Source organism: Otolemur garnettii, unplaced genomic scaffold, assembly GCF_000181295.1.
Source record: "Otolemur garnettii isolate 467f Iridium unplaced genomic scaffold, OtoGar3 scaffold00123, whole genome shotgun sequence".
Lineage (NCBI taxonomy): Eukaryota > Metazoa > Chordata > Mammalia > Primates > Galagidae > Otolemur > Otolemur garnettii.
This window is the reverse complement of record NW_003852518.1, coordinates 3,485,332-3,498,249: the sequence shown is the minus strand read 5'-3', so window position 1 is coordinate 3,498,249 and position 12,918 is coordinate 3,485,332. Positions and strand designations below refer to the sequence as shown.

The following is a 12,918-nucleotide window of genomic DNA, read 5'->3' as shown; positions in this document are numbered from 1 at the left end:
AAAAAAGAAAGAAAGAAAGAAAGAAAGAAAGAAAAGAAAAAAAGACTCCAGAAGGAGAGGTGTAGTGTGTGTGGTCTGTGTGTCCATGAAGTCTTGTTGCTGGACTGGGAAATGAGGAAGGAGGGTCAGGCTTTCCATAGAAGTCACTGGGCTTTTGATACATTTTTGCCATCTCTTTTCTGAAATTAGCAGCCTTCTGGACATACAAACAATGCATACACACACTCCTTGCACACCTACGTCATTAACGTGTTAGGCATTCCTGGTCACTGCTGTGATGGGGTCGCACAACCATGCTTCCTGTTGGATGGCTTCACTCCATTCTGTGTGGTCCTTTCCCGTAGGTTCCTGCCTCCGCTGAGAGGATGTCAGCTACGGCCCTAGCAGCTGAAGCAGAGGACCTTGAGAATCACAGGTGAGACTGTGTCCCAAGCTGCGCTGGGGTTGTGTTGGGTTTATTTGGCATACTTTGTGTCACACATTGTTCTGAGAACTAGACTTATATTTACATATTGGATTCTTGTAATAGAGACTGAGGTCCAGGGGGATCAGCAACTCAGCAGGCTCAAAGATCAGATGGGTATAGACCTCCAGGCTGGGCAGGCACCACTTACCAGGCAACTGACTGAGCAACTCGGCAGGCTCATAAATCAGATGGTTGTAGACCTCTAGGCCGGGCAGGCACCACGTACCAGGCAACTGACCGAGGACTTCCTCTTTCTTCCTTCTGCTACGTTAATTTATCATCCCTTGTTTTATTGTCAACTATTTGCTTATCGAGTTCCACCTACTGAGAGGCAGTCAGCTATAGAGGTTAATAAGGGTGCAGCCTCTTATTAAGGATGTGACCATGAACCTTTAAATGGGATTAATGATAATACTTAGTTTATACTGTTGGTTGCATTAGGTAAATTCATACGTACTAGCTATTAAAAATTTTATTTCAACCTACCCCAAAGGGGAATTCTTCCATGAGCAGAACCATGTCATACTAATCTTTGTGCTCTCTGCAGTCAGCACAGGGCTTGGCTGATGTTAGATTCAGCTGACGTTTTCTGGGTCCCCCCTCTTTCCTTTCCTCAACATTTCCCCCTCTCATTCTCTTTTTGTCGCCATGAGTACCTTTCCTAGGCCAATTGACCTAGTTTATATCATAGTTGGTAGTGTTTTCTCTTGCCTGTTAGGAAACTCCTGGAATCAGAAGTTTTCTTTTCTTTTCTTTCTTTTTTGTTTTGAGACAGAGTCTCAAGCTGTTGTCCTCGGTAGAGTGCTGTGGCGTCACATCTCACAGCAACCCAAAACTCTTGGGCTTAAGTGATTCTCTTGCCTCAGCCTCCTAAGTAGCAGGGACTACAGGCTCCTGCTACAATGCCCGGCTATTTTTGGTTGTAGTTGTTGTTGTTTGGCAGTCCCAGGCTGGATTCGAACCCTCCAGCTCCGGTGTATGTGGCTGATATCCTAGCTGCTGAGCTATAGGTGCTGAGCCAGAATCAGAAGTTTTCATTCACTGTCATCTCACACATTTCTTTTACATAGTAGGTGCTTAATGAATATTTTATAAATTATTTTTATTATTATATTTTATTTTCTCAAGACAGCGTTTTACTCTGTCACCCTCGGTAGAGTGCCATGGCATCACAGTTCACAGCAACCTCCAACTCTTAGATGTGATTCTCTTGCCTCAGCCTCCCAAGTAGCTGGGACTAAAAGCACCAGCCACAATGCCCAGCTGTTTTTTTGTTATAGTTGTCGTTGTTATTTAGTAGGCCCGGACTGGGTTTGAGCCCGCCAGCCTTGGTGCATTTGGCTAGTGCCTTAACCACTGTGCTATGGGTATGCCTAGCCTAATTTATTTTTTTTTTCCAGACACAGTCTCACTATGTCACCCTAGGTAGAGTGCTGTGGCATCACAGTTCACAGCAACCTCCAACTCTTGGGCTTAAGCCAGTAGTTTTCAACCTTCTTAATGCTGCAACCCTTTAATACAGTTCTTGTGTGTCCCTGGCTTAAACAAGTCTGTAGCCTCAGCATCCCAAGTAGCTGGAACTATAGGCACCTGCCACAAAGCCCGGCTATTTTTTGGTTGTAGTTGTCATTGTTGTTTGGCAGGCCCGCCAGCTCCAGTGTATTTGGTTGGCGCCCTAGCCACAGAGCTATAGGTGCTGAGCCCCAAATATTTTTTAAATTAATAAAGCAACAAAATAAAATAAAATGAAGTCACTTGAAATTGTATATAGACTAGAAAAATATTCTTTTCAAGTGATAGGTATCTGACTTATTATTTTGAAATTCTTTTAAAAAATAAGTTGGAGCATGTTCCATTTCACTATGATACCTGTCAAATTTACATGTTTTAAAACTATTGTTGGTCTTCATTTGATTTCCTTCTCCTCCTTTTCCTGGAATTGAGAAGGAAATAGAGTTTTTCTGTTTTGAAATATGCAACATTAGTTGTCTTAATCACATCCTGTTTTGTCATTTTGAAGCCTGTTAGTCCTTCTATTTTGCATTTTATCTATTCATAATGCCCTGAAAGAGAACAGGAACCTTCATTACATTAAAAATAATTGCCATTAAAAGACCTTAAAGTACTGTAGATTGGGTTTGATTATCAGAATTTCAGATTGGCCTAGAGACCTCAAAGGCTTTCTGGGAAAGTGTGATATTGTAAACTGTGTATTTGGAGTTTGTTGCACTGCAGAGTAGATTGCATGTTTGGTGATGGGGAGAATCCCCCCAGACATCTGTTCACAGAGTAGAGGGCCTGCTCGGTGGTGGGGACAATCCCCCCAGACATCTGGTCACAGCCGTCTTCTGTGTTGACTGAACACATAGGGACAGCAGTTTGAACTTGTTTTTCTCTGTACTCAGGAAGTTTAGAGATGGTCCTATTCACACATAATCCTGGATTTGGACCCCTGAAAAATGGCCTTCCCACCCCACCCCAGAGTAAAATTAGCCTTGAGTCTGGAGATCCATCCAGCTTGTCTGGAAGCGGTGGGGTGAGGGGCAGGTGAGAGTGGCTCTGTGTCCCAGGCTGCCCGCCCACCCGCCCTTCCCGGACAGACTCTTGCTGTGTCATCAGCACAGTCTGGGTGCGTGCTTGGCATGCCTCGAATGGCCACTGTTGACAGTTTATCAGCCCACCGGTCTCTCGAAATCTTCTGACACTTACCCAGGAAAATCAACTGGCCTCACACTCTCTTTATAGGAAGACCTGTGCCTCTTTAATTTCTTTGCACTTCTTTCCTATGCAGGCCTTTTGAAAATGTTCAGGACACCACTGGGGAGGTGAATGGACAGGAGGGGAAATTTGAGAAACACAAGAGAAAGAAGCATTTGGATATAGGCAGAGGGAAACTGGAGCTCTCGGTGTCTGGAGGCTGGGTGTCTGCTGCTGATGCCAAATGCCAGCTAGAAACAGGGAATAGATAAATGAGAAAATACGAAACAGTGATGGGCCTTCCTAACTGTCACATGTGTGCTGTGTGAGATAAATAAGACGTGGTCGTGGCATCCAGGAGTTTTGTTACTGGGGATAATGATATTAATAGCTATTCCATTAATTATGTAAGCCAGTGTTGTAGGGTGTGATGAGCATTGTCCGGAAAGGGAGAGAGAAGGCTGGGCCATGTGGGGAGCATCCCTTTGTCTAGTGGTATTTGCACATCACAGGCAGCCACAGCCTTGGCTCCTTGCACACTCTTTTCTTTCTTAGGAGGTAGGTTGAGGTGGGAACATGATCAGCGTGACCCGGGTAGAAACTCAGACTAAGAAGGAAGAAAGAGATGCCGTGACTCAGGCCTGTACTTCTAGCACTCCAGGAAGTCAGAAGTTCCAGTCAGCCTAAGCAAAAGTGAGACCCCCATCTCTACTAAAAACAGACAAATTAGCGGGTTGTAGTGGTGGGTGCCTGTAGCCCCAGCTACTTGGGAGACTAAGGCAGGAGGATCACTTGAGCCCAGGAGTTTGAGGTTGCTTTGAACTAGCCTGAAGCCATGGCACTCTAGCCTCAGCAGAACTCTGTGTCAAAAAACAAAAAAAAAGAAGGAAGGAAGGGAAGGCCCAATTATTCTGAGGTCTGGAATCCATGTCTGCCCCAGTTTCTACGGAAGAGTGTGCCCATCTCTGGGAATCAGCAGACACTGTTGAAGGGGCTGAAGGGACTTGGGCAGGCTGGAGAGGGAGTCATCTAGATCTGTGTTTTGTAAATAACACAACCCACTCACTTAATTTAGGGTTGTCTGTGGTTCTTTCACACAACTTTGGAAGACTTGAGAAGTATAGAAAATGCATATGGCCCCAGAGCCAAGCACACTCACTGCCTCGCCCTTTATGATGGAAGGCTTGCAGTGTGCAGATGCAGAATGAGCCGCACAGACATTTTCTAGTAGCCACTCAGAAGAAAAGGCCAAATGAACAGATGTCTTACCTTGCCACTCTTCCTGGACATTGTGCTGGAGGAGTGGGAGCTAGTGCAAGAGAAGAGAAAAAGAAACGGAAGGCCTGCAACTTGGGAAGGGTGTCTATCTCTGGGTGGGAGAGTGAGTGATGATTTTTTTGCCCTTCAAATTTCTGTCCTTGTTTCTTGAGGTGAACATAGTAGTTTTAAAACAGATCAAGTTTACGTGTCGAATGAACCTGACTATGGTAGCAACCAGCTGTCCTCCAGGTATGGGCAGATTTCACATTTTCATCATGTACTTTTGTGTGCTTTTCTGAATTCTTCCAGATTCCCTTTTAGACAGAAGCCCTGGGAACAAATTGGGGCTAAGAGGAAGGAAGAGGGGAAGCATAGTGTACAGGAGTGGGGACCGCAGAGTTGGGGTGTCTTATTCCTGGGATCTGGCCGTGCCCTTCTCCCACCTGCTGCCGCCAGTCCTGTGATAGAGTCAGCCACTGGGCGCTGGTGCTCTATGAAACCTCCCCTTTATTTTTTATTTTTTTTTATTTTTTTACAGCGACCACCTTGTCCGACTTTTAAATCCAAATGTGGCGACAATGAAAGAAGATGTTCTCTACCATTTCAATCTCAGCACTGGCACACATGATTTCCCGGCTATGTTTGGAGATGTGAAGGTAACAATTCTCAGAACCTGTCTTAAACTCAGCCTCCTAAACGATTCAGGTGGGCTTCCTCACCAATGGCAGAGAGGACAGCTGGCAGGTTCATGAAACTATATGTTTATCAAATTTTTATTTTTATTATTATTTCTTTTCGAGACAGAGTCTCACTTTGTCACCCTCAGTAGAGTGCTGTGGCATCACAGCAACCTCAAACTCTTGGGCTTAAGAGATTCTCTTGCCTTGGCCTCCTGAGTAGCTGGGCCTACAGGCGCCTGCCACAATACCTGACTATTTTTTTAGAGACAGGGTCTCGCTTTTGCTCAGGCTGGTCTTGAACCTGTGAGCTCAGGCAATCCACCCACCTTGGCCTCCCAAGTGCTGGGATTATAGGTGTGAGCCACTGCACCAGGCCTCAAGTGATTCTCTTGCTTTAGCTTCCCAAGTAGCTGGGACTGTAGGTGCTTGCCGTAATGCCCAGCTATTTTTAGAGATGAGGTCTTGCTCTTGCTCAGGCTGGTCTTGAACTCACGAGCTAAGGAGATCCACCCACCACAGCCTCCCAAAATTTTAGGATTACCTGTGTGAGCCACTGTGCACAGCCTTAAACCAAAGTTTCCATATCCAAAAAAAGAGATGTGTGTTCATATTCTGTTTAGTTAATTGTCTTTAATGGCTTTTTTTTTTTTTTGGTTCATGCAGCTTTCAGTTCATTTGCCCTAAAAAGTCTTAAACCCCTCAGTTCTGATTTAAGTCAGCAGAGGACGTTTGAGTATCTAATCCCCATGGGTAAAGATGAACTACCATGGAATTGAAAGTCGAAGTGCAACAGGACCCGGGAACCCTTTGCTAGTACATGACATTGTAATTCAGTGCAGGGTTGAGCGCCCCCAGCTACTGAGTTCTTGGATGGTGTTGGTTTCCAGTTGGGTACAGCTCTGAATGTGCTCTTCATTCCGTATCCGTTCATCCCATGCCATTAATCTACGGTGACTATTATCCCAGGCTGTGGAAGTTTCTTTTATATGTTTACATATCTTTTTATCCTCCAATCTCTTCAAAACATATTTACTTTTTTCCTTCCTTTCTTTTTCTTTTCTTTTTGTTTTTTTTGTAAAACAAAAAGTTTTCTTAAATGATGCTCCAAAAATTAAAGTGTTTAGTTCTCTGAGAAAGATCCACCAGCAATTAGGTAAAACTTCAATTAGGGTCCTGGCTCTTTCCAAACATTGGCCGTCTGGCACTCAAATGACCAGGCAAGAGGGAGCCTCTGCTGAGTAGGCCACCCTGTCACTGGGTTGCAAGGCTCTGGTCACACGGTGAGGACCCCACTGTCTCGTTACAAACCCAAATTCTCTTCAGTACCCTGAGCTGTCTCCCATGTGATGGAGGGTGGCTGTGTATGCAGGAGACCTGGCATGCCCTTCTCAGAAGTGAACCAGAGTCCAGGTTCCTGAGTTTATGGAGCTGGCTGCATTACACTTTGGGGCTGTGGTCCGCCCCTGTGGCACACTCCAGGGAGGCTCAGTGAAGCTGACTGCTGGGGCCCCGCACACATAGTAGGTTCGGACGAGGTCAGCGAACTTGTGTATCAGTCAGGGTCCCCGGCGATGCTGGCTGCGTTGTGGACCCCTGGTGTACACAGTGCGCTGACAGGCTCTGTTTTCTGGCTGTAGTTTGTGTGTGTTGGTGGAAGCCCCTCCCGGATGAACGCCTTCATCAGGTACGTTGGCGCGCAGCTCGGCCTTGACCAACCGGGTGCAGAGTATCCCAACATCTGTGCAGGGACTGACCGCTACGCCATGTATAAAGTAGGACCGGTGCTGTCTGTCAGTGTGAGTACCCGCCCGGCACGTGGGCTTGGTTTCTAGGCTCTGCAGCCCCTGCCCACTCGGACCACTGTTCCCTCACACTTGTTTACTGCACATGGCTGGGAGCTAGGTGAGCCTGCAGCAGCGGGTGTACAAGGATAAAAGAGACCCAGCCTCCTGCCCTCCAGGTGGTCTCCAGGGGCAACTAAGTACACAAAAGCAGGGACATCCAGCTGTGTGCACAGTGTGAAGGTGGCAGGTGAGGGTGCCCAGGGCATACAGGAGACACAGGAAGGCCTGTCCTGTAAGGAGAGTCACAGACAAGTACCAGGCCTCAGGTTTCCTCTGCCACGGCACAGGAATGTGTTAGTTTATGACAGATTTTCATGTAGCAGTGGGAGGGAACACAGGAACGTCCAGTATTCCACCAAAGGAGTCTTCCCACTTTCTGATTTTAACTTCCTTTGTCAGCAGTAGTATAAATGAAGGACTACAGAGTTTGGAGGGACACCCTGTCTGGCCAGACACTCTCCCCCCACCACGTCACTGGTTAGCTGAGGCCTCCAGTGATATCAACCACCTAGGACACATCAGGCACCCAAATCATGGTTCAGTTACTGATAATTCGTGGCAGCACCTCCTGTGTGTAAGACACCAGGACAGATTCTAAACGGGATACCTTTGCCATAGGACTCTGCCACAGGAACAGCACGTGGAAAGTGCTGAGGGCATCCAGGAGCGCTGTCAAGAAGGATGTGACTCCGGGGGAGGCCTTTGAAGGGAAGGCCTAGGGGCGAAGTGTACAGAGATGCTGAGACATGAGACACAGGTGGGAAAGTATAGGGTCAGCGAGAGGCCCGGTGTCCAGTGGGCTAAGGGCCAGCCAGTTACTTAGTTTAGCTGATGCAGAAAGGGTAGAGAAAAAAGTGGAAAGAGGCACAGAGTGTGTGGGAGTGGAGTGGGTGTTTATGCAGGGCTCAGAGTGCCAGAAGGGGCTGCTTGTCTGTTACCCAGAGTGGTGGCTGGTGCCTCCCTGGCTGGGCCTCTGGTTCCTCAGCTGCCGCCTATTTGAAAAGTTATGTGGATCAGATGGGGTCACCTTCTCTGTGACAGATTTGCATACACTTTTTAAGTTTCCCAAGTGTTAACAGTTTGAAAATTTATGTTTTAAGTTTCATCTTCCACGATGGGCATATTAGACTGAAGTATCCCGGTCAGAACACTGATGAAGGCACAGCTTTGGCTTAACGTTGCTGTTTCTCCCTGGTTCCAGCACGGTATGGGCATTCCTTCCATCTCCATCATGTTGCATGAGCTCATCAAGCTGCTGTACCATGCCAGGTGCTCCGACGTCACTGTCATCCGCATTGGTACTTCCGGCGGGATAGGTAAGGTCTGCAGAGGGCCTCTGTGACCTGTGACACACAAGGGACTGGGGCCTCCTGAGGCACCTCCAGCGTGGCATGGGATTGGGGACACAAAGTTTCTTCCTTGGTTTTATTCAAGCAGCACTTTTTAATAGGAAGCGTGAAAGGAAGCTTGTTTTGTTATTTTTCCCAGCTGGCACCCCAGAGACAGGTGCAGGCAGGCCCCGTGCTGAGCGCGCGTAGAGGCTCATTCTTGAGGGGCTGTTGGCACTGGGCCTTCTTGTTTGCTTGATTCTCTCTGTTTGCTCTTTCTAATCCCCCTTCTTCTTTCTCTCCTTCCCTTTGCTCACTTCTCCTCCTCCCTGTTCCTGCAAGGATTTGGAGCACCTTATGAGAACCTACGGGAAAATCACAGGGGGGAACAGAGAGGTGGAATACAGAACCAAGATAAGTGTGCTTAAATCAGCCCCGAATTTCCCAGTCAACGTGTGTTTTAAAAAACAAAGATGGTAAAGAATAGGATTTAACGAGAAAATGAAATGCTGAAATATAGTTGATTTATAAGGAAAAGTGTATTGGGCAAATTTGTTTTGTTTTTTTTGAGACAGAGTCTTACCCTGTTTGCCTGGGTAGAGTGCTGTGGCATCACAGCTCATAGCAACCTCAGACTCCTGAGCTCAAGTCATCCTCGTCTCAGCCTTCAAGTAGCTGGGACTATAGGCACGCGCCACAATACATAGCTAGTTTTTCTATTTTTAGTAGAGACAGGGTCTCCCTCTTGCTCAGGCTGATCAGGAACTCTTGAGCTTAAGCAATCTACCCATCTTGGCCTCCCAGAGTGCTAGGATTACAGGCGCCAGCTCCGTGCCTGATGGCAGATTTGTTTTAAATAAATTATCCTACTCTCTGGGGTTCTAACTCTGTGCTAGTTTTTCTGCTTAGAACTGGGTTCCAGCAATTCTTACACCCACTGAGGTGCTTGGAAAAGGCGGCATTTGCCTTAGAGCAAGTTTAGGCTGGGTGTTGGTGGCCAGAACTGTGTGTAATTCTGAAATTTAGAAAGGGGACTCGCTTTAAGAGTCCAAATCTTTGAACACATTATCTTATTTTTTTCTTTTGGTCATATAAAGAGAGATTGGTGTGTGAAATCTGTGTTTGCATGATCAGAATTCTGAGTTTAAAGAAGTCATTCCCAGGATTGAGTCTTCTCCACTGCCATCAGCTAGATACTCAGCTATGTATGTCAGGCCTGGGTCTGCCAGCAACTCCAGAAAAATCATTTTTGAGTTCTTGCTCAAAAGAAATTTTTAAAAACAATGATCATAGAGAATTCTAGAAGGTGTAGTATAGATTTTGAATCTTTATAATTGCCCCATAAAGATGGAAAAACTGACTGGAAAGCAAAACCCAGCACTTTTGGGCCCCACTGATAGAAGAATGTGAAACTGTGTCCCCGCTGATCCTGAACTGTGGACAGGTCGGGGAAGGCAGTGGCAGGATCTGGGCTATGTCAGCAGTTGCCTGGGAAGAAGCTCAGTGCAGTGGAGAGACCTGAGGTCAGAAGTTCAGGAAAGCCAGTGGGTATGTCTGGGAAGGCGCAGGGACACAGACCAGCAGCCAGCACAGGAGGGGTGTGCAGTGGGAGGGTGACACTGGACTCCCAGGGGGCACGGACACTCCAGGCCTGTGCACTCATCAGGATCTTGGCCACGTTTCCCTTCAGCTCCAGCCTCAGTGCTGGAAGAAGCCCCCTACGGGACGCTTTGAATTGCCCAGAACAGGGAAGGCAGCAAGGGAAAGAGGAAGTTCAGGTAAATGTGGGTGTAAAGTGACACAGCTGGGGGTCTTAGTGGTCAGCCATGTATTTTGTGTTTCACAGAAACACCCAACATGAGACCTCTAGAAAAGATTGTCTGACTTCTTGTTCCTTCCTGTAGGTTTATTAAAACTAATTTTGCACTAAAATAGATACCAGGAAAGTATTGCGGTTATCTTAGTTTGATCCAGCTGCTACAACAGCAAAACCCACCATAGACTGGTTGGCTTTTGTCACAGTCTGGGGGCTCAAAGCCCAAGGTCAAGCAGATTCAGTGTCTAGCAATGGCAGTCTTCCTAGCTGTGTCCTCATTATGGCAGAAGGGATGAAGGGTCTGTTTGGGGCCTCCTCTGTATGGTCACCAAATCCCATTCACAGACCTGATCACCTCTCTGAGGCCCATCTCTGACACCACTGCTTTGGGGATGAGGATTTCATTCAACATACACATTTGGGGGGAACACAAACATTCAGAGCAATAGTCTAATTACATATAAATTATAAGACAGAAGAATAAGGAGCAGAATAACGTCCCTATTCCAGGAATCTATGTCCAGCAAACAGTGAGCTGTAACTAACCGTCCTAGAGGAAGGCGGGGTTGCCTGGGAGCTGGTGATGGCTAAGCTGGGCTTGGGTGTGTGGCAGTTGGTTGTCTTTGTCCAGTTTGCTTGCTGCCTGTTTACTTTCCAAGTATTTGCTTGAAATCTTAATAAGAAGCTGCAAAACAGGGAGCAATTAAACACATGGTGACCTGTTTGACAGTGACAAATAGTGACCGGAGACACAGGCATGGGACCGAGGATGGGGAGGTGCCCAGCAATTTTAATTTTTTTCCACTTTTCCCTTCCACAGTGTTTGCAATGATCACGTGTTAATTAGTTTTATAGCCTGAAAAGAACTATTAATGGGAAAATGGATCAGTGTGCTTTCTTGGAACAATAAAAAAAGCCTCCGCGTTTTGGCGTGTTGGTGGGTTGACTGCTGCTCCAGACGAGCCCTGCTGCACAGTCGCGACCTCCTCTGCTTTCTCCAGGTCTGGAGCCGGGCTCTGTGGTCATAACTCGGCAGGCCGTGGACGCCTGCTTCAAGCCGGAGTTTGAGCAGATGGTCCTGGGGAAGCGGGTGGTCCGCAGCACAGACCTGGACGAGCAGCTGGTGCAGGAACTGATGCAGTGTTCCGCGGACCTCAGCGAGTTCGCCACGGTGGTGGGAAACACCATGTGCACCCTGGACTTCTATGAAGGTGAGACTGGGTGTGAGCCCGCCTCCCCGCGGCTGTCGCCTGCACAGCTCCTCTGGCCGTGGGGGTTACCACAGCCTGCTTGACCGGACAGGCGAGACCTCGATGAGTCTCCCCCGTCGCTGTGTCCTGGCCCGTAGCATGGTGCGGTGTACAGTAGGCGCGTACTATGCGCATGCGGTTCTTAAGTCTTTGTGTCTGTGCTTCAGGGCAAGGTCGACTGGACGGTGCTTTCTGCTCCTACACTGACAAGGACAAGCAGGCGTATCTGCGGGCAGCCTATGCAGCAGGCATCCGGAACATCGAGATGGAATCCTCCGTGTTCGCGGCCATGTGCAGCGCCTGTGGCCTCCGAGGTGGGTGGTGTCAGCGGGCCTCAGCCCCTGCATCCCTCTCTGCTCTGCTGGCTCAGCCCGGAGCCCCTCCCAGGGCCCTTCCTCCCAGGGCACCCGAACACCAGTTTCTGGCTCTGGAAACCCTGCCCAACGTCAGTTTCTGGAAACTGACCGAGGTGGCTTCCCCACAACCCAGTGCTCAGTGTCCTTTGGTCGCCTCACAGCAAATGTGCCATCCTCAGGGTCTGTGCTGTGCCTCCCCCTGCTGCTGAGTGGGGTGGGAAAGATGATGGAGAAGACCAGCCCCTGAGGTCAGGGGCGCCACCTGGTGGGACTGCCTCTGGCCCTATAGAGAATTTAGCTTTCCAAGCTCTTGTTTCCCTCCACAGTGGTGAATCCACCCCCAAGTTGCTCACCCCCTTCAGGGCCAGGGTTACCTTGCTGAGTCCCTGCATCTGTGTCACCTCAGCGATAACATGCCTTTTAAGGCAGTAGAGGGCAGTGCTGAGCTGGTCTTGGAATTGGCCCGAGAGTTTCTTTCGGAAGACGAGAGAAGAAGAGAATAAGCGGACAGGGCAGGGAGGAGTCAGAGAGGAAGGTGGAATCTTCTGAGTGCCTGGACCCAGCGCCTGCCCCCTTAAGGGCCCCTTTGACTGATCCTCCAGCCTGTTTCCTGAAGGGGGCAGAACGGGTCCCCAAGAGCTTTCTGGTCCTTCTGTCTCTGGGGACTGTTAGGGATCTAGAACTTTGCTTTGATATGGTCTTTGCTCTGTGCAGCGGCGGTGGTGTGTGTCACCCTCCTGGACCGCCTGGAAGGGGACCAGATCACCAGTCCTCATGAGGTGCTGTCTGAGTACCAGCAGCGGCCACAGCGGCTGGTGGGCTACTTCATCAAGAGGAGCTTGGGCAAGGCCCAGATCCCAACCGGAGCCTCCTGAGACAAGCTGCCGTTGACGACCTGCCAATAAAACCCTTGCCAAAGCCTCCTTTTGTGTGAGTCTGCGTACTCTTTACATAGGAATCTTGGAAATTAGGTTGCAGTTGAGGCAGAGAGTTGTGGATTAACCACCTTGGGAGGTTTTTTTTTAAGCTTCATGGGGGACATTTTCAGCTACTTTAGCCTTATTTGCGGGTTTCTTCAAGAATATTCCGTTAAACATTTGAACAATTTCTAGGGAAATTTTTCAGACTTTTGAATTCACATAGTGGTCAGTTTGTTTTTTTTTTTTTTTTTTGAGACAGAGTCTCACCATGTCCCCCTTGGTAGAGTGCTGTGCTATCACA

General features: G+C 48.2%; 1 protein-coding gene across 1 annotated transcript; it reads left to right on the top strand.

Moving 5' to 3' along the window:
* Window positions 1-357: 357 nt before the first annotated feature.
* Window positions 358-12,620, top strand: UPP1 (uridine phosphorylase 1). Its single transcript, XM_003797759.3, has 7 exons — window positions 358-415; window positions 4,962-5,079; window positions 6,741-6,899; window positions 8,149-8,263; window positions 11,093-11,302; window positions 11,509-11,655; window positions 12,412-12,620. Exons 1-7 carry the CDS (start codon window positions 366-368, stop codon window positions 12,570-12,572), a joined length of 960 nt encoding a protein of 319 aa, XP_003797807.1. The 5' UTR covers window positions 358-365; the 3' UTR covers window positions 12,573-12,620.
* The last annotated feature ends 298 nt before the right edge of the window (window positions 12,621-12,918 follow it).